This window comes from Haliaeetus leucocephalus, unplaced genomic scaffold, assembly GCF_000737465.1.
Source record: "Haliaeetus leucocephalus isolate CR32 unplaced genomic scaffold, Haliaeetus_leucocephalus-4.0 Scaffold195, whole genome shotgun sequence".
Classification (NCBI taxonomy): Eukaryota; Metazoa; Chordata; class Aves; order Accipitriformes; family Accipitridae; genus Haliaeetus; species Haliaeetus leucocephalus.
This window is the reverse complement of record NW_010972631.1, coordinates 3126630-3151549: the sequence shown is the minus strand read 5'-3', so window position 1 is coordinate 3151549 and position 24920 is coordinate 3126630. Positions and strand designations below refer to the sequence as shown.

The 24920-nt window shown below is 36.4% G+C and overlaps 1 protein-coding gene across 1 annotated transcript in view; it reads right to left on the bottom strand.

The window, feature by feature from the left end:
• CEP162 (centrosomal protein 162kDa) overlaps positions 1 to 24920 on the bottom strand; it is a 47396-nt gene that overhangs the window by 9255 nt on the left and 13221 nt on the right. The window contains exons 5-24 of the mRNA XM_010565735.1: positions 22063 to 22215; positions 21608 to 21794; positions 20558 to 20610; positions 18311 to 18426; positions 17307 to 17337; positions 16792 to 16914; positions 15909 to 16100; positions 15643 to 15724; positions 14534 to 14801; positions 13112 to 13379; positions 11209 to 11351; positions 10723 to 10950; positions 9861 to 9998; positions 8839 to 8951; positions 7945 to 8050; positions 6295 to 6421; positions 5273 to 5436; positions 3641 to 3745; positions 2300 to 2524; positions 468 to 1138 (exon numbers count right to left, since the gene is read on the bottom strand). Coding sequence (XP_010564037.1) covers positions 468 to 1138; positions 2300 to 2524; positions 3641 to 3745; positions 5273 to 5436; positions 6295 to 6421; positions 7945 to 8050; positions 8839 to 8951; positions 9861 to 9998; positions 10723 to 10950; positions 11209 to 11351; positions 13112 to 13379; positions 14534 to 14801; positions 15643 to 15724; positions 15909 to 16100; positions 16792 to 16914; positions 17307 to 17337; positions 18311 to 18426; positions 20558 to 20610; positions 21608 to 21794; positions 22063 to 22215 — 3493 coding nt within the window. The remainder of the gene's footprint in view (positions 1 to 467; positions 1139 to 2299; positions 2525 to 3640; positions 3746 to 5272; positions 5437 to 6294; positions 6422 to 7944; positions 8051 to 8838; positions 8952 to 9860; positions 9999 to 10722; positions 10951 to 11208; positions 11352 to 13111; positions 13380 to 14533; positions 14802 to 15642; positions 15725 to 15908; positions 16101 to 16791; positions 16915 to 17306; positions 17338 to 18310; positions 18427 to 20557; positions 20611 to 21607; positions 21795 to 22062; positions 22216 to 24920) is intronic.

Genomic DNA, 24920 nt, shown 5'->3' with positions numbered 1-24920 from the left:
TAAGGGCCACCAGGTGAAGTGTGAAGTTTCTGCAGCTGGTCAAGTAAATCCCACTGAAAGCATACCCCAGTTCGAAGGAAAGTACCTGTACCACATCTTAATGCTATACAACACAAATACAAAGCATCTAAGATGCAACAATTTAGACTGAGATCTTTTTACTCAAAACCATAATGAATTGTAGTATTAATAAGAAGCATCAATATAGGTTTGCTTGTAGAAAGAATTGTGACAGTGCACTGCTCTAAAAAACAAAACAAAACACAAACACCCACAACAAAACCCAAACCCAGAAAAAAAAAAAAACAAACCCCAAACCAAAAACAAACAGTAAAAATTAAATTTACAGAGAACATTGGCCAGGTATAAGCTAGCTTCACTCATGGCTGACATGTTAATGTGTCACTTCAATCCTGTATCAGCTAACACTGCAACAAGGCTTTTAAATGAACATGTTGAGCATTTACCTTCGTGTGTTATTTTCAGAATAAGCCAGGGTTGCTTGAGACTTCACCCTCTGCTGGTTCATTTCTAGAGACAATCTTTCTAGCTCTTCCTTCAGCTGTGCATTTTCTTGCAGAACTTCCAAGAGATTAGAATCAGAAAAGGTATGTGGTTGGTATATTCTGTCATTGTTGAAAATGCTTAGAAAGGGTTCACTGTTGCTGGAATTCCTTTTATCTGTTGCTGAGGTATTCTTTTTCAAGATCTCTGTAGAGCTTCCCTTATTATTGGTTTTATTTCTCAAATTATTATCAGACAACATCACCATCCTTTCTTTTTGAAGTTTCTCTACAGTTTTTGTAAGGTCTTGTATTTCTCTATTTTTGGTGACTAGTTCTTCATTTAGTTTTAACAGTCTGTCTTTTGTGTTACCTTGTTTCATTGGAGAATCTGTGGACTCTAAGTCTTTATTATCCTTTTTACTTCTGAGTTTTAATTGGGAATTTTGACTTTTAAGGTTTTCAATTTCTGTCTGGAGGTTTTTAACAGTGATCTGATGGGTCTTCTTTAGATTCTGAAGCTCCTGTTCAAGTTCTGTAGAACTGGCTTTATCACCATTCAGTTTTGGCGATTCACTCATAAATTTGTAGGCAAGTAGTTGCTCAAGCTCTACAAGTCTTTGCTCATACTGTATCTGAGGGAGGGGAGTAGGAGGAGGGGAAGAAAAAGTAGTTTTCTCAAGTGTACTTTTATTATTAGCTGTTCCTATTATTCTTTGAAATTACTGCACACCTGAAGCAAGATTTCACAAGACAGGATACACATCAGTATTACTAACAATGCTACTCAATCAGTTCAGAAATTAGCGAGTGAAAAAAATTATGTGAAGCAGACTTAAGTCTGCTATAAAACATAATTACTCAAAACATTTACTGCAAAGTAATCCTCTACTCAAAATGAATGGAGTTAACTACAGGAAAGAAAATTAAATTGACAAGAAACTATTTCATTTTTATATAATTGAGTTCTCTTCAAAAGTAACATTTTAATATAGCAGGAATTCTTTAATTTTTTAAAAATGTCATTATGTATTTGCCATGTGTCAGTTTGCAATCATCACTGTCACATGCCTCAGAATTGTACTTCACATTTTTAAAAACATCTTAAATTTTAACAGGACAGATTTTTTATTTATTTATTTGTAAGTATGAATATAGAAGTATGAATTCAGAGAGACAAAGAATCTTTCTTCCTAATGAGCTGAGGAAAACCTAACCCTTCTTAATAGCCTGGATAGCCTCTGAGGAAAGTACGATGAGTTATTCACATGGAGAAAAGGAGGAACAACTGGCCAGGGCTTTCCTTTCCTGCTCATTAAGCACCTGTGCAGTTCACCTTTTCCTTGAAGTAAAATGCCAGACTTCCATGCTTCCCAAGACTTGCATTAAGACTCACTATCATGTAATTTTTGGATAGAATGTTTAGTGTTCCCAGACATTCCCCACAGAAATGCTCGGTCAGCAGACCTTTGAAACCACAGCCTTGGGTACAGCAAGGAATTAGGCGAGTAGCTACTCTGACCCACAGGATGAAACCCACTTTTCTTAATTGTAAGAATTAAATTATTATGCCTCAAGAACTTGTCCTCTCAGTTTCAGTACTACTATAACAATTTCAATGCTCTTTTTATCTTAGGTGCTGAAGCTACTGAAATTCTGGCTATAAATCCTTCAAATATTTTTTCCCCTGAATGTGGTCTTTGCCTTCAGTTTTCACCACTACTCTGTGTGAGACCCCAGTAACCTTGTGACTGTTACTTGTGGCATAGACTACTCAACAAGCCTCCAACTTTTACCTTTATTTTTTGAAATTGTTGTTCCATGGCACGGAGACTTTTTTTAGCTTCATCATCTTTACCTTCAAGTTCTGTTTCTAACTTTTTTATTCTTCTCTCCAAAAAATCAACTGTGTTTGTTTTAGCTGAAAGATCATTAGTTTTCTCAGCAGCAGCAGCAGCATAAATCAAAGCAGGCAAAGAATTTGGATACCTTCTTTTTAGAATTCCTTCCATTTCCCTGATCTATCAAAAAGAAAATTAAGTCAGAAGTCAAAAAGAATAAAGTTCTAATGAAAAGTGAACTGAAATAAGTGACAGAATGTTAACAAATGTCATCCACTTAAGCTGGGTGAAGAATGAAAACTAGAGACGCATATGTTGAGAATTTTTAAAAATTGTTTACATTTATGTTATTGTTTACAGAAAAGCAAGACTCATCATCTCTTACTGATTGACTTATACATCATCGTAAACAAATACTGCTCTGGTCTTCAGATTGTCTTATGTCAAATGGGGTCTTCAGATTGTCCTATGTCAAACGGACCTTTTATTTACTTTCTTAGCACTTAAGTGTATATGGCTCTTAACGGTGTTAAAGTATTTGCTTTTTTTCTGTACTTGCATTCATGTTCTACTTTTCCAACTGTTACAGAGATATTTCATAATGGTATTGAAATTATTCTCCCAATAACAGATTATATGCCTTTTATTTTGGAGTCCGCAATAAAATAGTCTAACACCTTGCATGCAAGACTAATAACAAGCCCCTCTTATCTACAGATAAGATATTCTTTGCATTAGGATACTGCAGAGGCTCTTTCCCATTTGTCCCACATCCCTACCAAATGCAGCTGCCATCTCCTAAAATTCAGAAAGGCCCACTTCCACCTGTCTTTTCCTCAGTAGAAACATGGATTTTAAAGTCTCTACTCCCCCAGTTTTCATGAATCTTGTAGGAATCCAAGTAAAATTTAAACCCCTACTCTTGAATCAACTTAGCTGAAATTGGTCATAATGTTACGGGATTACTGAAAATAGACAGAAGGAGTCTTACAAGATAAACAGCAAGCTTGTGTGTGCTTTTTCCCTCTTGCCCCTTTCCAAGAAACTCTAAACAGTATTTTAACATTAAAGGATTTTAAAAGGGATATCAGTAAATAGCTTAGTAGAACATAGTAGCAGAAGAGTCCTTTGTAAGTAAATAATTGCAGCTTTTTATGTTAAGAGTGTTCCATAGCACAAGTTACTTTATCATAGGGCTTCATTCAATGCTTTATCCTTATGAAAGGGCTGGTAAGTGTTTTAAGAGACCTTATCTGAAGTAAAGGTTAAAAGAAATAGAGTTCTATTATTGCATACTTGTCGTTCAAGATCCTGAATTCTTTTAGCATCTGCTGCTCTGTCTTGCAAACGTTTCTTCTGTTGCACACACTGATCTCCAGGTTCAGTTCTGAGCTTCTCAACCTATCCAATTTATGAAAAAATAAATTGAAATATATATTCAGAGACATTGTTTTGTAGTACAAAAGCAAGCATTTCAAACACACACAAATAATGGAAATTCTGCAACTTAAAACCTGGTAATAGTAATTTCTGTACTAACTGATTCTTCAGGTTCTTAAACTAAGTTACAGCTTCTTCAAGCCACTTAAGATCAAAGGAGCTGAAACTAGCTATGGAAATCTAGAAGAGAACTTCAACTCTGGGACATTCTTGTCTTCAGACTAGTAAATCTGCTTCTTTCTCCCATACTTCCAGTATGCAGGTTTGGTTAATAAGCTATAATGGAAAGTACTACAGTGCATTACATGAATTCAGGGTGAGTTAAGGAAATAGTTTGTGATTTGCAAGGCTATGCTCCATGATGAGATACAGAAACAGCCAAAAAGCAGCATTATGTTGTGCCTAAATAAAAGCTGACTCCCAGGATGAGGGGAAGGAACTGGATAGTTAACACTCCTGCACTCCCATAAAGTCTGGTCACAAAGACTCAAAGCTTTAATCTAAAATTGAACTTCCTACCTTTATCAGCCACTACAATCACTGTACAGAAAGAGATACTACACCTTGTATATTTGGAAGTATTCCTATCTTGATTTCTCTCTCACATTGGCAATGTTAGCATAAGTAATGCTTTTGTGCCAGCATAGTTTGACTAATTTGATCGTTTCTATGAAGTCAAAGCTCTTAATTGTTTTTAAATACCAGTCCATCCTGGAGAAAATGCAATTAAAAATATTTTCTCTCCAGCAATGATATGTCGATCAAAGTTTGATATAGTGGTGTTTAAGGGATCTCCTTTCCTGGCTGCTCCTTCAGAAGCACCTCCTTTCATCTGTGATCTCTCTAATAAAACACGATGAAAAAATTCCAAGATCAATTATATTTTATCACTGGTAAAATTCTTTATTTCTGTGAATCCTAAGTTAAATCTACTGACAAGTAGGCAATGCAAATCTCAGAACTATTCAAGATTCATGTATTAGTTTTGCTTGCTTTATATTTCAAGTGTTTTGGCTTTTTCTTCCATACTAAAGCAACCAGAGAATTTTCAAAGAAAGAATTTAAAATCGGTACTTTAAGAGAAAAAATAGGTGCTGCCTATGCCACCATGGAGTAAAAAGGAAGAAAAGAGAATGACAAGAGGGAGGTTCCAAGCTGTTAATGTAACAATGTACTTCCTTTTCTTAGTCAATAAATTTGCAGGTTTTAAGGAAACACATTACTTCTGTTTCCAGAAGCATCATCAAGAGGTCCAATAGAAGCAAAACCAGGTTTTGAGCATTCTCCACTTGAAACTCTCACTGCATATGCAGTAATGTCAATTTTGCATATAAAAACTCCACATTTGATTTAAAGGTTATAAAGGGTTTACATGTTTTTTCTTGAAAAAAATGGGATTATTACAAAGGACAGAATTACATTATACTCATCACTAGAAAAGAAATAATTTTAAGTTCCAACTTATTAGATAAAGCTAGACATTATCACCTCTAGTTTTAGTTTCTTAATTTCTTCTCTTGCATCTTTAAGACGGGCTGCATCTTTATCCAGAAGATCTTGATTTTCTGCATACCATTGAAGTCTTCTTTTTAAATGAGCAATTTCCTGTTTGTATGATTCTTCCATAACTTTAAATTCATAAGACTTCTCACCTACAAGAATAAAACTTCCTTAGTATTGTTTTATTAGTAATTATGTATTGAAGAAGTAATCAGTCAACACTATCCTTCTCAGCACATCTCATACATTTACTTTTTTGACAATCCTGTTACTGCAGTGAAGTTTTAAAACCAGACCCTAATTAGGATTTTAAATGCAACAGTATTTGAAAAAACCCTTTTTTTCTCTCATACCTAGTAGTACTCAATGGTTCAAAGTTTACCATGGAAAGTATTTAAAACAGAATCCCAGAGGGATCTATTCTTGATCACGTTCTAGTAAACAAATTTTCAGTAACAACATGGATGACAATATAGAATATATGCTTAGATATGTATTGACCATACTCCTCCCATTTAGGGATCAAGCATTTTGAGAAGAGACATGGAGCTAAGTATTACAGCTCTTACGATTTGTGATGCCTGATATTGGAAGTTAGAGAGTCCAATTTCTGGCCCTCTCATTAAGAAAGCTAAAATCAGAACTCCTTCCAGTTTGACAAGAATGTTGAAAAAAGTCACAAGGCATAAATTATAGATAAAAAATGGGCAAGATCTAAATAAATGGAATTGTCTGTTTTCCACGCCCAGTGGAAGATGGGCAAGAAATCAAACTTAATAGGCAATAAGAGAGAGTTGGCTGGATACAAGAAAAGGCTTTCTAATACAGTACCAAAGGTACTGTAGGGTGTCCTTCGCTGTATGCTTTTATTAGAAGTTGAGATGATATTTGGAAATGGTCTAGATGCATTTGACTAAGTAATATTTTAATAAGAAACAAGTTTTAGTTACATATTTATTTAGCAAAGCACTGAGTAGGCAAAATTATTCAACAAAATGAAGGTGCTTTACCTGATGTGGATGCAATCTGGACTTTTGCTAAATCTCTCTCCTTCTTTGCTTGTCCCAAGTCTACCTCAAGAGCTTGCTTATCTTGTTTGAGACGTCTTATCTCTTCTTGTAATTTAGCTTCTTCCTTCTGAGTTTTAGAGAAAACAGTAAGACAAGAAAAACTAAACATGCATTGTCATACAAAAAAACTGAACATACTTTTTCACCATAAAATGACTAAATCACAATAGTTGCGTCAGACCACAGCAGCAATGAGGTTTTCTAGTTTTGGTATTATTCTCAGGCCTTGCTATAGCAGAGCATGGGAAAACTTAAGCTAAACATAAACATTTTTTTTTAGTAAGTCTTACATAACTGTCTTAGAAGTAGAAAACATCGGCCTTTTGAGAGGGTCAGTAAAGAAAAATGGCTTTACTTATTTCTAAGACAAGACTGTAGCTTAAATGGACAGATGCATTATCCAACAGTTCATCTTACTACATTCTATTTCTCACCATTTTCTGCATGCACTCTCTGTTCTGTTTGTGTATGTGTGATCACTAGCAAACTTTAAGTAGGATGAAAAGTCTCAGTGCCAGTGCCACGTCTGGAGATGGAGGTCCTTGGTCCTATGGACCCACAGGTACAGGAAGCAGCAACCAGGGGACTGAGATTTTGGGGCCAGCATGTGCACATATGTGTTACTGCTAGCAAACTCCCATCCTGTTCTGCTGAACATGATCAGGCCATATGCGCTCCTTGTGTTTCCAACAGTATTGTTTGTATTTCTGTGGTGTGAGCAAAGGCACTGCTGTCTGTGTTATCTGTGTGCCTGACCATGTTACTGCTGTCTGTGTGTCTCTCTCCATCTTTGGATCTTGTGTTCAGTCTCATTACAGGCTGGACCTAAGGACAGGGAAGTGTAGCAGCAGCACCTATGAGGTTGGAACTAGGGGAGCCCCTGGAGTCTTAAGAGCTCAGTCAGCTCTATCAGACCAGGAATGCCTCTGCTGGTCCTGAAGCTCACTGGATCCAGATCCTCTTATCACCTACCTAATCAGTTGTGGTTTGTTTGTTTGTTGTTTTTTTTTTTAAAACAAACAAAAATGGAGGAAGCAGCTTTTAATTTCTGGTCTAACTATCAGAGGAAGTGTGTACCAGAATAGTCCCCCCACTTGCAGTAAGCAGAGCACCAGAAGTTCCTGAAAACCTTTAATTTTAACATGAAGCTTACTAAACATCCTCCCTCAAAACCACAAGCATCTGTAGGACTACAAAAAATGTTACATGAGTGAGTAACAAAAGACTCTTTTCACTCTGATGTTCTTTCCTAGAACTTACTTGGTACAGAGCAGGGATAAATATTCTTCTGAATTTGTCTTACATGGGAAAGCTATAGAGGTATCACTACTTTCTGCAAGCTCTCACAAGATATTTCAGACTTGCCAGTAAACATGGCAACAATGCACTTCTTTCAGTGAATCTATATCTCATGGAATTACTTCTGGAAGTTCATTTGATGAGACATTTGTGATATACAAGTGTGGCAAATAATTATCACTGTAGAAGAGTAGCATGCTCCACTACTTAATTTACATTATTAGTCTACAATATGGATGGTTATGCATTTTTTATAAGAACACATGAAAAACAGGCTTGGTATATACCTACCTGTGCTGCTCGAAGCTCTGAAATCAGTTCTGTGAAGCTCTGGTTTCTGGCTGGTTCAGAATCCTGCATGACTCGTGACTGGATATTAGGCTTCTCTATCTTTTCTCTAAACCGCAACAGCAAAACCAGTTACACAATGTGGTGACTTGGCATACTAACAGTGGCATACTAAAAACCAAACACAACCCCCCACCCAAATGGTACCACAAAGCCAATCTGTGCAGGCTCAAAACAAAGAAAGAAGCAACTATGCAATACATCTTTATACCAAAAATATTTCACCTGTAAGGTGAAATCTTCTCACCTCACCCAGACTTGTTTGTTGGGACTACACAAGGGCAGGAAACAAAACTTACTCTGCATCAGTGGAACTCATCTACAGGCCTCTCCCAAAGATTTGTAAATTAGGAGTACAGACAATTGCTAGGTTTTTTCCTCATTACTAGCACAGGATGCAAAACTTACAGGACCTACAGTGCAGTGAATCTAATGGTTCCTCTACTACCAGGATCTCTTGTAGCCCCTGATCTACTGTGTATCTTACAACAGTTATCAAAACATTTTGACATGTGAACAGAGCCACAATACCAGAACAAGCGTAGTATATATATTACACATTCTGATATGAATAAGAGTATTAGAATTTTAGCATTGAAATATTCCCCAAATGGAAGACTCTAGTCTTCCCGCAGGTCTGCAACATCAGCAAGAAGACTAAGAATTAAGTGCCCATAATCAACATAAATCAATTCTCAAAAGAAAAAACAAAACCACAAAGCCAAGAAACACTAGAAAACATGTACCTGACAGACTCTGCAGTGATTCTTCATAAATAAAATAATAAACACAGTGAAAATGCCAGAGATTTTAGGTCAGATGTTTAAATGAACCTACCTTAGGTCTATTAATTCAGACATTAAACACTGATTCTCCTTAAACATTTGTTCCTCATTTTTTTTGTTTTGGATTTGTAGCTCTTTCATTTGTTTGTATAACCTCTCATTTTCCTAAGTTGAGAGAGACAAAGTATGTTTATAAATTACTGTTCTATCGAGTTCAAAAACAATTGTCTATGACTTGCATAGCTTGCCTACGGAAACAGTGGAAGCAAATTCTAAATATTTTATTACTAGGTTTTTAAAATGGATATCTGCTTTTATTATCTTTACACTAAAGTAGTATACAGTGACCTCTACAATCTTGTCCAAGAATCTGCTCACTCTGGAGAACCTAGGCCAGTTTCTCTACAAAGCTATCCCAACTATATTCTAAAATGACATACATGGATGGGTGCTGACAGACCAGAGCTCAGCCTGCCCATGCTCCAATCCTGCGGACACAAACCATCACCAATTCGGGATGCTCACAGCCATACCAGCAAGACCTTGTGCCTACACCAAGGAATGCTGCTGAGCACCAGCTGGAAGCTGGTTAAACTAACCTATTTGATTATACAGCTGCAAGCATTCAAAAGGATTATTAAGCTTGCATTATCTATTTCTACACTTGACTAAGTAATAAAAATCAGGCACACTAATAAGGTTTCCTTGAAATCATCTTAAAAGCAGAACGCTCCAGATTTCTAATATTGCTTAATAATACTAGTTTTCTACTACATTTGGGACAAAAAGTTTGTGGTTCTTTATCGGCCATAAAGTATTTTCCCAGTTCTCAACTGAGAAGTTGGCATATTTTTACAATTTAGAACAGCTACATGGAATTGTGGAAAAACTTAGCCCAAACTAGACATATGTGAAATACTTTTTAAACATGCAATACATGTTTGCGCTTCACACCTAAACTTCATCCACTTTTTAGATAACAAAATAACGGTTTTCAACAGAGAAGTAGTAACCATTAAACAATTTTGTTTCTGGAACTGGCTAGAACAAAGCTCAATATGCTGTGTGGTATACCTGTTGATAACCTTGAATAATGACCTCTTGATCTTCAATTTCTTTTCGTATTTGTGCCAGTTTTTCTTCAGTGACAGGAATTGTTGCTGTATGATGGGTCCATCTCTTTTCTTGACTCAGCTCTTCCATACTTCTTAACTTTCAAAAAGAAAAAAAGACACACAATTAATAAAGTTTTGTTAGCAATATGGAATTCTCTACAAGACTACACTTTTATAATATAAATAGGTCAATCTTTTCATTAAGATATGAAAGGAGACCAATGAGCTAGTCTTCTTATTGGAGTTTTACAGAAGCATTATGAAACAGGAACAAAGTATAAAAAGTTTGGGAAAAGTTAAGAACAGAAGAGGGAGGGTAAAACTTTGTTATGTATCTAGACAGGAGGGTATAGTGGAATAACCCCAGGAATATGCCATATAGATACAACATTGAAAAATGCATCAAAAAAATAAACAATACCTCAACATATAGTACTTATCTATAACAAGTGGTATCTGTTAATCTCTTGGTTTTTTGGTTTGGGGTTTTGGGGTTTTTTTTGGTTGGTTGGGTTTTTTTTGTTTGTTTGGTTGTTTTTTTTTTTTTTACGGAAGAGTGAGTTAAATCTTTGCAAAAAACCTGCTGCAGAACTCTCAAAATAGCAAACTAAAGGAACTCAGGATAACATAGTTTATCTTTAGGAAAAAAAGATCATGTCTTTTGGGCAATAAATGTAACAGCTGGTATGCATTTACAAACTAGCTGTGTGTAAATCTGGATTTTCTGCTCATTAACAACCTATGTAAAATACCATTAATTTAATTTTCAGAAGCAACGTTTCTTCTGTTCTATAGTAATGGGATACAAGATGATAAAGTACCTTACTCTGAAGAACATAGTTTTCCTGACCCAACTGAAAACGCTCTTTTTCATGCTGAGTTTTCAATTCTAATATCTTTGTCTCTATTTCTTTCTCTTTTTGTGAAACTGTGCTGGTTAGCTGTTGAATCAAATCATGAGCTGTGTTCAGGTCCTCCTCTGCAACTTGTACTCGTTTTAGCAAATATAGTTCTCTATCACAACTTTTGATAGGAGAAAATGATGAATCCTAGTGAAGAGAAAAATTCAGGGAAACATTACATCGAGCTGATTGTTTACCAAAAATTCCGCTCATTAATTTTATTTAACTGGCTTGTCTGGCTCTCAGCAACCACACAAGGCACTTGAAAATTCCCCCCCCCCCCCCCCCGCAACATTCTAATAACAAAACATCCTGCATTGTGATAATTATTAACGGTCTTGACAAACAGGCTTGCAAACCAAGTTGTACGTACCATAATTAGGAGCATCACTGATTTTTACTTACATGCTGATATTGCCTGCAATAATCCACAGCCTGGTGTCCAAGATTATTAACAACTGGTTGCCCAGACATAACTCTGTTAATACTTCCCGTCAGAGTTGATTCATTTGTTGCAGATCTTATTATCCTAGTAGCAAATAAGGCTTCTTCATTTAGGCAGAAAGTACAACAGAACAAAATTAAATTCAGAATTTAATGTCCTTTCAAAAATATCTGTTCACGTGATCCACCCCTTAGGCATATAAATTAAGTATTCTACAACCAGAATTTTGAATTAAATATAGCAGCTTGAGAGCAATGAGACATTATGGAAAATGTAGCTGCTGTTTTTTAAAGTAAGGAACTGATGACAAGATAAACCAAAACCCAAGGGAACAACAGAAACAAGTAGCTGGATAATAAATCCTTCATAAAACAAGGTTAACCTCAGTTCTCTGTTTGAGAAGTGGCCAGGTATCTAAGTATTAGATATTTCTGTATATAGGAACACAACATATTTCAAAGTATGATGAAGATAAGACACAGCAATTTTCAAAATGGACTTTGGAGTGCAGACAGCATAGAAAGACATGCAACATCTATTTGTTGCATCAAAGAGCAACTTGACTGGAAATTAAAAATCATGGAAGTTTGCCTTAGAGAGTAACTAACATACATGGAACTATTCATGTATTAGTCTTCTGCAACACAGATAGTAACTACAACTGCCATTTCATTTCTGCCTATAGCAATTTAAGCTAAGAGCTCCTGCTTAGGAATGTTACACCTGAAAATGAACAATGATAATTTTCCAAATTTTATACTTTTTGCATTTCTCACACTACGCCCTCACAAAGATCCTCCCTTAACACTGACGATTAGGGGATTATTTGATTCAATGCCATTCTCTTCCTAGCTCTAGAGGTCCCTGCAGAATGCATCCTGGTGACATTAACTTCTGAAGTCACGTGAAATTGCTATGGAGCATGGTTATAGCTAGAGAGGGAAGAACATCTTTGAATGAGGCTAGTGGCCTCATTTTCTCAGGACTAGTTATTCACCTCACGACCTCCATCTGGCTGTACACCCTCCTTTTCTTCAGGGAGCGCCACAGCAATGCACTGAGGAACTAAGGTCCCTTAGTTTGACAGCTGCCACTGAAGCATCTCCCTAAGATGGGCAACATAATCCTAAACTGCTTTTCCCAACACTACTTACAGAGTTTTTAAAAGCATTACATGCTCAAAGCGTGCTAAAACCTGGGCATCTATGGAGTTATCTTCCCATGCCTCAGGGATAGCAAACACTGTCTGCAAAGATGCTAAGCTGAATTATCTAATGAAACTCTTTAGGCTTCACCCAAAAATAAAAAAGTTCAGTCCTTTACTTGTAACTCAGCTTTCACAGGACAATATTGGTATTCTCCTTTCCTTAGTGTTACAAGAGATGTGAATAGAAAAATAAAGGTTTCTTTTTAGTGCTTTCTTTGTATTCTAGGAAAGCAAAGATAAAAAGAAGCTGAGAATAGAAACTTGGCATCACACACAGAAGTTAGTGTGTCAGCAAATCTTCGCATTTACTGTAATGAAAAATTTAACTTGTAGATACTTATTTCTATTTCTCTTTTTGTATTGTTTTGGTCCTACTGGTGAACAATAGGCAAGTCTCAAACATAGTGGTGGTATATGTGAGTAGAAATGAAACAACACTACAGTGCAAAGCTTTATTTAAAAGTCTCTCTTCCAGCAACTTCATGCTGATACAGAAAAAATTCAGTACATAATTGCATTTGGGTTTAGATTTCTTCTACATTTTGAATTTTTTTTTTTTTTTTTTTTTTTTTTTTTTTTTTTTTTTTTTTAAATGTGACGCATGAAGAGTAAAGCTCTCTGGCTCTTAAAACCCAGGCTTCTTATGATAGACTTACCTTTAGATCTTGCTCTATCTGCAGGACTTCTGGCTTTCACACTGGTCTTTTTGAAAGTTTCTTTTGGTGCTTTCTTTTCATTAGCTGGAAAAGACTGTTTTGAGAGTGAGCTGGGTTTCCCATACCCAGAACTTCTAACCACCCCATGAGGACCATATGAAGATTTCTTTTTATGTAAAGGTGCTGGACTTCTGATATTCTTGTGTAACATTGGTTTAGTTGTCATTGATTCTGATCTTTCATTCTTCAAGGAACGAGACCAAAGAGCCTGTGATAAGAGCACATTTCTTTAAAACAAGTTTTAGACTCTAGTGTGATCTGAAGGTAGCTTTCACTACTGAAAAAACATAGAACCAGTTACCAGAATTACACACCTGTAAGACTCGGGGTGGCAGGAAGCATTATTTTAAACCAAATTAATAGTATGTAATTTTGCAGAGTTTTACTACTTCGGAAGTATATGTAGTGCAATTATTTTCTACCAGCTCCATTTAATTGTTCTGGGAAGTTGTATTACATTACAGGATCTTTAGCTTACCAAAGCAGGTAGCTCATGACTAAGGGCTAATCACAGTGAACACAGAAACCTAGCGATGAAGAGAGGAACAGTGGTGGGCAGAGGAACACTACTATACCTAATCATTGAAAACAGAGCATGCAATTCCTAAGACGGGCAAATGAGGAAGCTTAGCCTGTTGGCCCTGGTAGGAAACCCACCAGGATGAATCAAACAACCCCTCTCCCTGCAATGCCTTGCAGACAGAAGCAGTGATTGCCTAAAGGAGCGGGGGGCTAATTTAGGGGATGCAGGGAGAAGATTTAGGATCGTGTAAATCTTGTTATGGAATGTTTGAGAAGATTGTGGAATGTGCAAAACTTATGGGATGTTTAGGGAAAGGACAAAAACTAGGTGGAGTGAGAGATTAAGGTGGATCAGGTAAGAACAAGTGTGGGAAACAGAGGGAAAATAAGATTAAAGTTTGTGACATGACCAGGTTGCTGGTCAGTACGATTGCCTGACTAAGCCCTACATTGATCACTGCAGTCTCTCCTATATTCTTATTAAACTGTATTTCTAACTGTCCTCTCCACAGGTATGCTCTCTATTCTGAGCCTGTGTGTGTTTATACATGTACCCCCAATCGGAACACATGCTCAGACTTGCTACTAGCTTGAGCTGGAGACATGGAACTGCAGCAGCCTTGTGTGTCTTGGGCTGGGACAGGAAGAATCCCGCTGGTCCCAAAGTCCACTGGATTTGGCTACCTCTAACAATAGCAATGGTAACATGAGAGTTTCAAGAAAAACAGCAACAGCCTCTCAATTTCTAAACATCAGAGCATAACCAAATGACAGGCAGTCTAAAAATATATAAATTTTAAATGTATTTCCATATAATAAAATCTGGTTGATATTACTTACTTGTTTAGTTTTGCTGCCTTGTTGTGAAAGCAGAGAGTCTTGTACTATTTTTTCTCTTAGTACATCTGGCTGTACTTCACTGGTCTGAATTTCTTTCTCAGTCACCGTCTGAAAATTATCATCATTCACAGCTGTCTGCAGAAAGATGCTCTCTTCTCTGTTACATTTTTCAAATAAGTTTGTCTCCCAAACCACATTATTCTGGTGCTCTTTAAAGGGCAAGTGGCTGATGAAGTCATTTGTTGTGCTGCCTACCAGTTTCACAGGACTACAAGAGAAAAGAATAAAGTCATATATAATAAGACTTTTGCCCTTTGCTTTTCTATTACTCTGGAAAAAGTGGGCCATTTTTCCTTTAGGTATCAGCTGTAAAGACTGCTGGAATTTGAAAGAGCCACTAGGCTCCTTTTAAGAACAACCTTGCAGATTTAGTTATACAGATTCATTCCCATGCTGTGGAACAAAAGCCATTTCCCAGTAGTGACTGTTTTTGGAGGTAACAAACTCGGCTACAAGAGGAACACCTGCAAACATGGAATTAATGCTAATAAAACAATGAATGGTAATCTCTGCTGGGTGCAGCTATGTGACAAGCTCCCCAAACTCATTTGCTAATGAGCCCAGGGCCTGTGCTTTCTGCTCTAGACACAACTGTTGGAGCAAACTAGAAGAAGGTATGGAGCACAGGTTAGTAAAAATCATGAGAGTAAGCAGAATAAGAGGATTTGATCTTAGATTATGGAGGCTAGAGAGCAAGGATAGGATGTGGGCTGAAATCCCTGTATGGGGGAGGGGAAAGAGCAGAAGACTAGGAAAGGAGAGATCCTTGCTATGGTAGCTGCGAGAGTGACAACACTCCTCCAAATGATTTGGCAAATATTGCTGCTTATCACTCAAACAAAGTTTAGGAATCCCTGGTATAAACAAATTAACCCTGCATATTAATTTTGCAATTCACTGTAAATGCCATAATGCCAGTGCAATACATAATGAAATTTCAGTATTTAATTAGGGAAAAAGACAGATGAGTAATTTACTAAGCTGTTTTTCACAAATAGTTAATGGACTTAAGGTACTACAATTCTTAAAATGCATTCTGAAATAAATACCTTTCAGGCTCCACATCAAAACTTCTGGTATTACATGAATGTCCTTTAATTGGTTTCATCAATTCTTCCACAGTAGGTAAATCTAATTAGTGGGAAAAACCAAACCAAAATAAAACAAAACAAAAAAACAACAAATCAAGCCTTAGAAAAAAATCTTTAAAAAGGACAACATTTTAAAATGTTTCATGAATGGAGTATTAAAGATATTACTAGTTCACTCACTTTTACGTGCTTGTGCAATACATGCCTGCCTTTGAGGTATTTACCTGATTCAATAGTTGACATGTTTTTTGAATAGATGTCATTATTTTGTGAAACACCTTGCACTAAGCATTCTGAGACCACCATTGCAGAATCATGCAGTTTTTGCTCATCAGTGTCTCCCAAAGACTGATCAATATGATGGTATGCTTGGTGTAATGCTTCAATGTCACTGGTGGTTTGTCCATAGGAAGTGCCTGTGAAAAATGCAGGCTCATAAGAGACACTACAGGATTTTCTGTTTTGGGAAACATCCCACTGGAGCCCGTTACTAGCTTGGTCTATTATGTGGTGAGAACAATGATTTTAGTTATGAAAAAAATATTTTAAAATCTCATTTTTACTATAAAATTAAACAGTTGCCAAGTTAATCAGTACATACTAAATAGTCTCATCTACAGTTTGCATGACTCTCTACCCTGCCTCCCCCACCTCAATATTTTATCAGTACTAAAACTAACAGTGTATGCAATATAACTATTTTAAACAGATGCCATCAGAGCCATACTCTGGATACAAGTGGCATACACTGTTGTACAAAGTTTGATAAGAGAACGCAGTTTATAATTGTGTTCAATGCTGTCAAAGAAGAATTTTAGCTATGATGAATAACCAAAGGAGATGGTACTTAAAATCAAACTGCAATGTTAAAAGTAACTTTACAATAACCAAGCATAAAAAGGTGTCTTTTTAGCAGAAACATGACTTTTTCCTGAAACATTTCTTCCTCCTTTCAAGATTTGTTACTAAAAGCCAAGGGCTTCATGTTCACTGATAACCTAAGAACAAATGAAGACATCAGAGCCACCTATTTTACTAAAGTAAGATTTTGGAGTTTGGGTTTTGTTGTGTCTTTTTTTTTTTTTTTTTTTTTCAAGCAACCCTTACCTGCTTCATTCATTTCAATTCCACTGACTTCTTCAGGCAGATAATGTTCACCTAGAGCTACATCTGATGTTTCAACAGCCTTTTGAAGTTCTGTAGTTGAATCTTGTGAATCAAGTAATACAACTAAAACCGAGAAGATAAATGTTAAAGAAAACACAATTCTCTTATTTATACTCTGTCTACACTGGAATTAGAAGTATACCAAAGCTTATCTTGATGTCCTAAACATGCAAAAAATGCTATATAGATTATTCTAATGCCATTAACAGTAAACTGATTAACTCTGATTGCAAGCATCAAAATCCAAGTACTGACTAGATGTAGTAAAATAAAAAATTACGCTGATGATCACTTTGAAGTGCTAACATATAGATTAATTTCTAATCACTTCAGTCCAACAGACTTTCAGTAGAACACAATAAAATCAGGTGAAAAATATCAAAATAGTAAAAATCAGGTACGAAAGTTTCAAAAAGTTACATTTAGTATTCTCCTACTTAAAGTTTATATTTTACCTTTAGCCAGCATGCCAGTGTTTGCTTCTTCCTAACAAAAATAAAGAAAAACAATTACTTTTTGAATTTCAGGAAAAAAAAAAAATCTGGAAAAACTTCAAAAGTTGGTCCAAAACCTACGAACAGTTCTTAGAACTAAGCAGTTCTTGGTGCTCCAAGAATATGCGCTTCTCTAAAACTCTCCATAGCATGCCAGAAGGTCATCAACATCCTGTACTCTATAAACCCTCTCACAAATGTCTGGGAACTAAATGCTACTATGCAAAAATGGAATAATATTTTTGAACCTCCCTGGTTCTCTTATACTGTAATTTAAGGAAAGAAAATAATGTAGTAGTAAGTACATTACACTTCCATTCTAGTTGGTCTCTTCAAACATTTATTAGAAATATTACCCTAACAAACTTACTTAAAAAGAATTGTAAAGAAAACATTTATCTGTTATAGATGAACACATGGTGCTCTATAGACTCCTTTCAACAAAAAACAAATCAGAACGTGTGCTTCAGGAATGCACCTGATGTGCTCCAGCCACATGTGCTCCACACCAAAAGACCTGACTAAGCTACTTGACAGTGATACCTCCAAAGCTCATACAGCATAGGTTTTGGGTCCTCTGTCCAAGCTGCTTCTCTGTACAGAACTACTTCCCTCAGTCTGTGTGACTTGTTGGTGTAGACACCACCTTAATAGCTCCAAGAGAGAGATTAATCACTACCAATTCTGGGGCTGAGGTTCCAACCAGAGCTCATCATTTATGCACTCCCATCCACAGTTCTTAATTCAAAGGAGAAGTAAGCAGGAAACCGTGTGAAGAACTTAATCCTTTCAGTGATTTATCACAGGAAAAGTGTATATCCTTAACAGAACAATATAGTCCCAGGACGACTATATTATTTTCTTTCAGCTAGCACTTACTATATAAAGGTTTACTATATTTACAATTACATATTGCAGAGCTATTACAATTCATGCAAGTAATATAAACATTTGGTAAGTTATACCTGTTCTTGAGGACTTAAATCAACTCCCGACGCGATGTTCTGATTCACCTGACTTCCCTCAGTTTTAAAGGCAGGATTAGCATCTGTTTCTTCTTCAAAATCTTCACTGTAGCTGCCTGAAGAGTAAAATAGACATCAAATAGAATGAATCTTCAAGGAAGATAAAGTAGTAAGGGAAAGCTATTTCCTCTTCCCCAATCTCTCGTCTAAGAGCTACTGCCACTATTACTCCTTTCACAAAGGCAACAGAAAGGCTTTGAAACTGGGTCTGGTACTAAAACTACAGTAAAAGTCACACATAATATCTCTAAATTTGAATGAAGTTTGTCTTATGATCAGATATACTTTACCTCTGTCTCCTCAAGGTGTATTTGAATTGACCCCTTTTATTCAATCACTTTCACTTACGGGTGAAGTGATGCAATTCCCCCCATAGTAAACAAACTACTCTGTACATCCACTTTGACAACTCCAGCAGTTTTTAGGCTCAAAAGCTGTAATTCTGCTTCCTCTGACCTGCGTTGATGGCCCAACAGCCGCTCTCAAGAGTAAGCATTATTTAAAAACACAAGTGTGTCAGAGAATGCATTTTACAAGCAAGCCAAATGTTTTTCCTTCAGTTATCTAGGTCCTTCCACAATTTCTAATTCCCTGTTGCCACATCTCCTCCACTCAGCTCCTGTGGTTACAGGCTTCAGTGTCTGCACTATCTGTAAACCTTAAATCTAGAAGCATTGCAAAACCCTGGTTTATAATGTGTTCTTTCTGTGTTTTGTCACCAATACAACTGACACACAGCCTAACTCATATGTAAACACTACTCTATGAAAAGTAACTCCTTCAGCATTCTCTCTGGGTTTGGACCATGAGAAGTCTGATGAGCTGAAAATAGCTTTCTCATACTGACTTAAGACATACACAATGCTTATACTATTGCTGTACATGTATTATCCACTACTTCGTTTGCTATTTCATGAAACAGCACTTTGGCAAAGACTAAACCAAACCATGCACAACACACAGACTGGGCATTCCAGGTATTCCATAGAAACTGTTCTCCTAAAAATCAGAAGTATCAATTTCATAAAACTGACTGTAACAATCAAGTAATTTCAACCATTTTGTTCAGAAAAAGAGTACCAAACTGTTGTAGCATTTCTCCTACAACTATCATGATCTCTTGCAATCTACAGAGTAGTCAAACTTGCAAGGAGAAAAGATTTCCTGTGATTAAGGTTTACAAATACAGCCTCTTTACATTTGGGAAATTCAAGCCTGACAACAGGACCTCTCAAAAGTTCAGCTAAATATATGAATTTGAAAATACAATATGTTGGTTAAATTACAGGAATCCACTCTATCATATTTTAGCAATGAAGAGTGAAATAAAGAGAGACAAGTGAAAGACAAATAAGCAAGATGGAAGGAGTGTAGCATGGAAATTTGGGAAAAAGATCAGGTAAGAGTAATACTGCAGATTACAGAGATTAAACTCAGGTATGAAAAGACAGTACAAAAATACAGATGACAGTTAAGACACTGGAGTAACTCAAACATTAAGATGTAGTTCAGCATCAAGGTCATTTTTTCTTCAGTTTTTGATCGACAGTTGCTTGGGGGTTTTTTTGCTGTTTTTCTTTAAGACGCTGGTCACAATAGATTAAAAATACACTTCAAAACAAAAAAGCACAAACCAAAAGCAAACCCCTGAAACCCTCTGTCTGAACACCAGCTGCACAGTCATAATGCAAAGGCAGACTAAAAGGCCGATGTGAGACTACAGATAAATGCAAATAGTTAATATGGAAATTACAGTAGCTTTCAGATAAATAAAAGCTTTACCCACAACACTCAGGGTGATATGGGAACAGAAGTCAATCGGTTTACATATTACTCAGAACAAAAAAGTTCAGTTAGGATGCTGGACTATCTTGTGAATCTGAAACCTAGAAAGAGTCAAGTCTTCTGACTAGCTCCAAAGGCAACGCAGAGTACAGAGCAAGCTATGAGGCTGTAGTACTACCTCCTCTTTCCAGATCTTTAAATTACATCCCACTACAAACATGAAGATCCTTCGCTATCCTCTGACACCCTGCTGTGATGTTTTCTGAAGACTTTGCATTTGAACTGGAGCACTAATCCACAGCTTTCATTTCTGTTATCCTGTTTCATGAGGTTCTTACAATTCTTAATGTACACACATTAACAACAAAAATTCAAATTAACAATTTAGAAAGATGGTATTACCAGATTTCTCTTCATGTGAGGATTCCTCTTCTCCTTTTTCATTTTCTTCATTTCTGAGAAACAAAATGAAAATTTTACTCTCTTCTTGGACAGCAAATAAATAGTCCTTTTTCTCCAATTCCAAACTCTGATACTTCTCGCAATTAGCAATAAAATTAAAAACCTGAATTTGTCTACCATATCAATCATAGGTAAGAAAGGCGGATAAATGTCAGCAATTATTAAAATAAATATTTAAATTTTTACAACTGTCCACAGTTAAAATTCTCAATCTAACTCTTAAAATTACTCCCTTTCTGCACTCCCTCCAACATCTGTACTAGCTTCTCAAAGAAATTATCATCAGGTTTGCTTCCTGTTCTGACCTTCTCATTCTGCATTAACAATAACAAAAAAACAAACCAAACCCCCCACCCTCTCCTTTTTGTCCCCTTTTCCTGTAAAGTTAAAGCTTTGTCCTTACCTAAAGCCTCTCGAGAGTTCTGACCCTCCAACTGTTTGCATATTGGAAGTTGCCTTTGCACTCAGCATTTTTGGCAACAGCATCCTGAATTGCCCCTTCATCCATTTCACATATGTTTGAACTTATTTTCACATAACTGATTGTAAATGGATTGCCCTAGTCTCTGAAGATTTTGTATCTTTCCTCTAGATTAATTTGTAACATCATGTCTAAGGGGACACAGAATCTTTCCTGATCTACTTCCTTGTTATTATCAGCTGTTAACTTTTCATTTAGTTACACCTTACAATTCAGAATGTTAAATCGACTTGTAACTATTGAGTTATGTACAAGACTGTGTAGCTATCTCCACTCATCACCAAGTCATGCTCTCACCTTATTCCTTTCTTTTATTTAAGCTCACTTCTGTCCTTGTCTTCCAAAAAACCCAAACAACCCAGAACAAATAAACCACAATAAACAAACAAAAAATTGACTGAAATCATATAGGATCTTGTCCCACAAAATCTCAGTGGCCATGGTATTCAGATACCCAAGTCACATATGCCCACTAATATAGTCCACAACTTTTCTTCCCTCTAAATTACCGTACAAATGGTGCTAGTAATACAGAATCATTGGAATCCAGCTCTTTATTTAATCTTGAATAATCAATAGTAGAGGAAGCTTCTTGTTCAAGTTTGGCAAAGAAGATCTCTTTTTCTTCTTGTTCTTCCAAGGTATCCAATCCAACTCCCACAATACTTTGATTAGGCCCAGAAGCTAAAACTGAATCTAAATTTCAAAACAAAGAATAAACTAATTGTGTCTGTGCTGTACATCCACATAGAATAGTCATAATAGTTAATAACTATAGACAGACTCACAAAATATTAACAGTATCAAACAATCACAAGTTAGTACCAGGAGCCTTCAGCTCACGAGATGCAGCTGACAGAAGTGAAGAATCCTGACTTGCAAATTAATTAAGGGAAACAGTTTGTAACAATAGTTTATTTAGATCTAGATAACTTCACTAAATGGCTGCACTCTCAGTTCTCACCATTTGTCTCCAGGCTGTCTCTACTTAAGGAGACAGCAACGCCATTACTTTTCTGAAGCTGCATTTTTTCCACATGTGTATTCTCATCAGTTTCCCCCACAGGTTGTGAAGCATTCTGTATCTTGACAAAGCTTCCATTGGCTCCAAGCATTCCTAGGAAAAAAGTTGCGATAGTCTTGACTATTATCTAAAAGCTATTTGTGTTACACTTCAGTCTTTTAGTCATTTTCCAGAACCACCGATCTTAAGCTCATGTTGCAACTGCGAAGATACCCAGTCTCACAAGTTACATTCATCTAACTTCAGTTTCTAATATGAGATATGTAAACCTTGTTTAATTACAGTTAATTAGTCTATTATAGACATTTTCTTCCCATTCTTCACATTTGCATGCAAACATATAGTTCAGCATGGGGCAAATATAACAACTGTAAAAATTGACTTACTGTAACCATTACTTATGGAGGACAATCACATACACAAATCCTGTACAGAAATTAATATTTCTTTGTTAAAAGCCAATTAATTTCGTTTGATCTACTACCCACAGGCTTTTGAAAACTGTAGCCATTGGCCCAGCAGCTCCTTTTCATTTGTTGCAAATTAAATGCTTCAAGGAAAAAACTAGTAACCAAAGGTCACTGATGAACACCCAGTGCTTCTATTCTGTATGTTTATGCAACTACAACATGCAGTTGCTCTCCTTACTGTTTTTTCATTGTTGTGAGGGTTCAATATCATCTTACCAACCTTATGTGTGAATTCTGCTCTCAGACAGAACGCTGCCTTATCCACTTCCTTATGGAAAACTAAAAGCCAAATATTCCAGTACATTACTAGTTAAAAAGCAGTACCAAGTTCCTTCTACCTGCCCTTAACACACACGCACATTTATACTTCAGATTCTTCAGAGGTTTTCTTAGGAGAAGGGCTAGGAGAAAAGCTGCATATGCATTTTATCCAATGACATATGAAATGATTTAACAGTTCTCCCAGAAGGGAGCAGAAACCGTGTCCATCTTTTCCAACACGAATCTCCAGTTGGTAAAATAAACTCAAAATTTTTTGTTCTGTCTGGCCAAATGATGTTTGAACGGTAGCTGTGTCCTGGTACTGAAAATACCAGGAGGGGTGAAGACAATGAAAACAGCCCATTTCCTGCTGGCAGGGGACTGCAGGAGATGAGTACATCAATAACCCCTCAGATCAAGAACACTAAACCAGTCTCTCACATGCTGATCAAGTGCTTCAACTGGGCTGTTACTCTGTCCTCTATACAGGTCCAGCCAAGTTCCTTTTAAGAAATGCTATACTTGCCTAGATCATGACAATGGAGAATCCTCTCCCTTCAGTACTGAAGATGTACCCAGACTGAGGCAGGGTGGGGAAAGTAAAAGTCTGAACACCTTTTCCTTCCCTACTGGGCAGCCCTTAGCATGTGCATTCTGATTATAAGAGCCTCTCTGTTAAGAAGTAGAACAGGTTTTTTTTTTTCTTGACTTCAATGACAAAGTCCCCTCACGCATTTTATTGGGAGGCTAAGTGTATAAGATTCTACATCCTGGAAATGACTTCCACATTCCTGTATCTAACTTCAGCTCCGTCCCCAATACAGAGCTCTGACTGACTTGCCTTCCATGCAACAAATAAATGTCAGAGACATTGTCTAAAGGTCAAGCTCCACATGTATATACAAAGTTAATGCCTACTACATTGAAAAGTATAAAATGAAAAGCTCAAAGTGCTGAACAGAAGTAAAAAGCACTAATAGTCCTTTTCTCTGGTAGCTAAGTGCAGTAATTTAGAGTAATTTACCCAGATGGTGCTCAGTTCTAGCTATCAAGACTGCAAACAGAAGTCTGTCTGCAGCTGGGTCACAAAATTTTTGCAGAGCTTTAGATTAGCCATAATCTCACCAGACCTCCAAGACCCTATTTTTCAGTGAGAATATGTTAGTAGACTCAAAGATAAAAACTGTTACTGCCCTCCTATCTAAGATTTGCAAGAAAGGAGATGGGAATATACTTCAGTAAAAAGACAATTAGAACTTTCAACAGAACAAGATTTTAGAAAAAAACATTTTCCTGAGTTGTTTTATTTAAATCATCTCAAACTCAATGAACTTTGTCACAGACTTTACACTGATCTTGCAGGTTTCATGGGATTTATGTAAGCTATCGAATATTTTTTAAGTATTTTGCCAGTTCAAACCAGACCAGAGCTTTTTTAAAAAAGCACCTCCCATAGTAATCTGAAAATCAAATACTGCTTTGCAGCCATTGAGTTTTGCAACTCTGCCACTCCCAATTCCCAGATTACAGGGGATACTACCATTTCTAATGAAGGCAACAATGCCTTTTTTTATTCGCCCTACACAATCTGAACTCCGAGAAACCTGTTAAACTTGGAAAAAATATCAACTTGGATGGATTTCAAAGTCTCTTTTCACTGTGTTTTTTGGCTGTTTGAACAGTCCTACTGATTTCTGTGGGGCTTGCAAGAGCGATTTATTTTTTAAGGGGTTGTTTGTTACTTTTCATAAAAACTTCTTGAAGCAGCAGTTTTCTTAACTCCAAAGATTTCACTACCCATATCTTCACATGCAATATTTTGTAAGGCTAATGATATACAGTATTCTTTTTTAAAGTCCTGCCACTTGAAATTAATTAAAATAAGAACCTGAGTTTCACTTAGAAAAATATTTCTAACCACCACACTCGCAGAGAAAAGTTTAAAAACATAAATACAAAGGATACAAACCTACAGACAATGACAAACATCCATTTAAAAAGTAACTTCTTTTGTCCTTAATCTGTCCAGGACTGTCAGAATTGAGCCATTTTACCTTTTTAATATCA